The sequence below is a fragment of the Nomascus leucogenys genome, chromosome 4, assembly GCF_006542625.1.
Source record: "Nomascus leucogenys isolate Asia chromosome 4, Asia_NLE_v1, whole genome shotgun sequence".
NCBI classification, from domain to species: Eukaryota; Metazoa; Chordata; class Mammalia; order Primates; family Hylobatidae; genus Nomascus; species Nomascus leucogenys.
In genome coordinates this window covers 86565666-86568199 of record NC_044384.1, presented here as the reverse complement: position 1 = coordinate 86568199, position 2534 = coordinate 86565666, and the positions used below count along the sequence as shown (strand labels likewise).

General features: G+C 61.0%; 1 protein-coding gene across 2 annotated transcripts; it reads right to left on the bottom strand.

Annotated features, from left to right (window-relative positions):
* Nucleotides 1-334: 334 nt before the first annotated feature.
* On the bottom strand, nucleotides 335-2069 carry C4H11orf86 (chromosome 4 C11orf86 homolog). Of its 2 annotated transcripts, none has more exons than XM_030810148.1 (2): nucleotides 1714-2069; nucleotides 335-1158 (listed from the first exon to the last, which is right to left on the bottom strand). In XM_030810148.1, the coding sequence occupies exons 1-2, from the start codon at nucleotides 1987-1989 to the stop codon at nucleotides 1087-1089; spliced, it is 348 nt and encodes a 115-aa protein (XP_030666008.1). In that variant the 5' UTR covers nucleotides 1990-2069; the 3' UTR covers nucleotides 335-1086. The 2 variants fall into 2 exon arrangements, with proteins under 2 accessions (XP_030666008.1, XP_030666007.1); XM_030810147.1 differs by having other exon boundaries at nucleotides 335-1161; nucleotides 1714-2042.
* Between the last annotated feature and the right edge of the window lie 465 nt (nucleotides 2070-2534).

Below are 2534 nucleotides of genomic sequence, written 5' to 3'. Positions count from 1 at the left end.
CAAACTACCCCCCTCTACTAGGTCGAATTTTGTCTCTGCAAAAATTCATGCATACCTGGAACCTGTGAATGTGACCTTATTTGGAAACAGGGTCTTTGCAGATATAATCTGACCTTGAGGTCAGCACAGGTGGGCACAATCCCTCTGGGGAGAAAGGTCCAGAGAAATGGCAGGAAAGGCCCAGCCTGATGGGGGATCTGCCCTGCCCCGGGCCCTGGTGCCCCCTGCCCAACCATTCTGGGATGCTTTGGGCTTAGCCTGCCTCACAGGGGTCAGCAGGGGTCGGGGGGTGGGGGTCTGAGCCAGCGAGTTAGTCACCAGGCAAATCGTTGACTTTTTCTCAGCATCTTTATTACTGTGTTCGACTCCAGTGCTGGACACTGGATGGGGTGGGGTGGGGTCGGAGATTCCAAAAACAAGAAATCTCTTCCCCACTCTGGGCCTCAGTTTCCCCCTCTGTCACACAGGGAGGCAGGCTTCCTCTGCTTCCTTCATCAGGACACCGTGAGGTTCAAAGGTTTTCAGCACAGGGTGCTCAGCCCAGAGGGCCACCCAGCTGTGGTCCTTGCCCAGAGGGCTCACCATCTGGGAGGGAGACCTGTGCCCTGGCCCACCATCAGTAACTGACAAGAAGGGCAGTTGGGTCATGGCCCAGTGACCAGGCAACGTCCGTGAGCCTCTCGGCCATGGGTCTGGCTTCATCAAGCTCCGTCCTGGAAGTTGACAGCTGGTCGTGTGGGACAGGAGGATCCATAGCCCCCATTCCGGGCAGGCTTCTTCTAAACCTTCACAGAATCATAGTCCAAGGCCCCTACCCAAGCCCAGAGGGCAGACAGCTGAGCTCCCTTCTTTTTGACTCTGCTGGGGTCTTCGAAGAGAGCTAGTGCTGGAGTGGAAGGGCCAGAGCTAAGAGGGGCAGCCACATGGCGACTCCAGTGTGCTGGTGGCAGAAGCCTCCTTGGGCCACCCAGCCATAGTCCAGAGAGCCATGAAGAGGTAGGTCAGCAGACACGGTGGGTTGGTCCGGGCACAGCAAGGGGGCCACCATGGCTTCCAGCATCTTTAGCTGATGGTGCCCAGTGTGGGCTACAGGGAGGCCGGCTGACTCAGAGTCACGCTGGGGAAGATGGCGACAAAGCTCTCCCACCTTCTTCTTACCTGCTGGAAGACAGAGGTGGGGGAGGTCCCACGGGCTGAGTGGTGGGCTTAGATGTTGTTCCACCCACAGCCACGAGGTGGGGGTAGACCCCAGGGAGAGAAGCACTGCTCACTGGAGACTCTGTCTCTTAGAGGAAGGAGGTAGGAGTCGGGAGCCTGCAGCTCCCCACAAAGGGGTCCAGATCTCCCCTTTTACTCTGGGGTGAGAGGGTCATACAGTGTACTTCCCGGGAAGTTGCACTGGCTGATCTCCTTGCCTCCTGCTCCATTCCCCCGTCCAACATACTATCAATCAGCTAAAAACAGCGCTCACCATATCACCCTCCTCCTCTGAAACCTTCAGTGGCTCCCCAGTGCCTGTGGGATAAATCCCAAATGCCTTCAGGGCCCTCTGAAACGTGGCTCTGGGGTGTCTCTCTCTGCACTCTCATCTCCAGGCAGCTCGGTTGTCATCTTGGTACACAGCCTGGGATGGCTCTGCCTCTGAACATTTCCTGCCCTGGAATCCCTGCCCACCCACTGTGGTACTCTCCATCCTTCAGCCCACAGCCATACCTGTTGGTACCGCCTCAGCCACCGCCGGCTGCCTCCTCGCTGGGCTTGGATCAGCTGCTCTGTGTCCCCCAGGTTCCCCGGCACCCGTTCCTGGGCAGTGGCATCTGGCCCTTCTGTGCCTCTCTCGAGGCCCTGGGACCTGGACTTCTCTTGCCCCAGTCTGAGGCTTAGTGCCCTGCGGAGTTGGCCCTCCTGGGGCCTCCCCCAGGGCTCCTGCAGCTTTCCATAGGAGGGTCGGGGCCCTCGCAAGGACTGGCTTCGCAGCCCTGTTCCCATGGCTCTGGAGGCTGCAGGCACAGGACTGCTCCGGCCCCTCAGCAAGACACTGGCCCTCTGAGGTGGCCCAGTGCCTCCACCCATCTGACAAGAGATCACCTGGGGGCAAAGGTTGGTGCTGCCAAGGTGGCTTTCATAAATCAAAGGGCAGGCCACAGGGCCGAGCATCCCTGAGTCACCTCACCGCTGCCTCCCCACCTTCTGGGTCAAGGAGTGAAGGCCAAAGGGAGGAAATTGCCACTCCCTCCTCTCCCCCTCCCCCTCTCCCTGCCCCTCCCCTCCCCCACCCTCCCCCTCCCCCACCCCACCCTCCCCCTCCCCCCCCCCTCCCCCTCCCCACCCTCCCCTCCCCTCCCCCCCCCCCCCCCCCTCCCCCTCCCCCCCCCCCACCCTCCCCCTCCCCTCCCCTCCCCCACCCTTCCCCTCCCCTCCCCCACCCTTCCCCTCCCCCCCACCCTTCCCCTCCCCCTCCCCCACCCTCCTCCTCCTTCTCCTCTAGGCAGCCTTCCCTGACTACCTCATCCCTGAAGAGTTTGCTCTCCTCT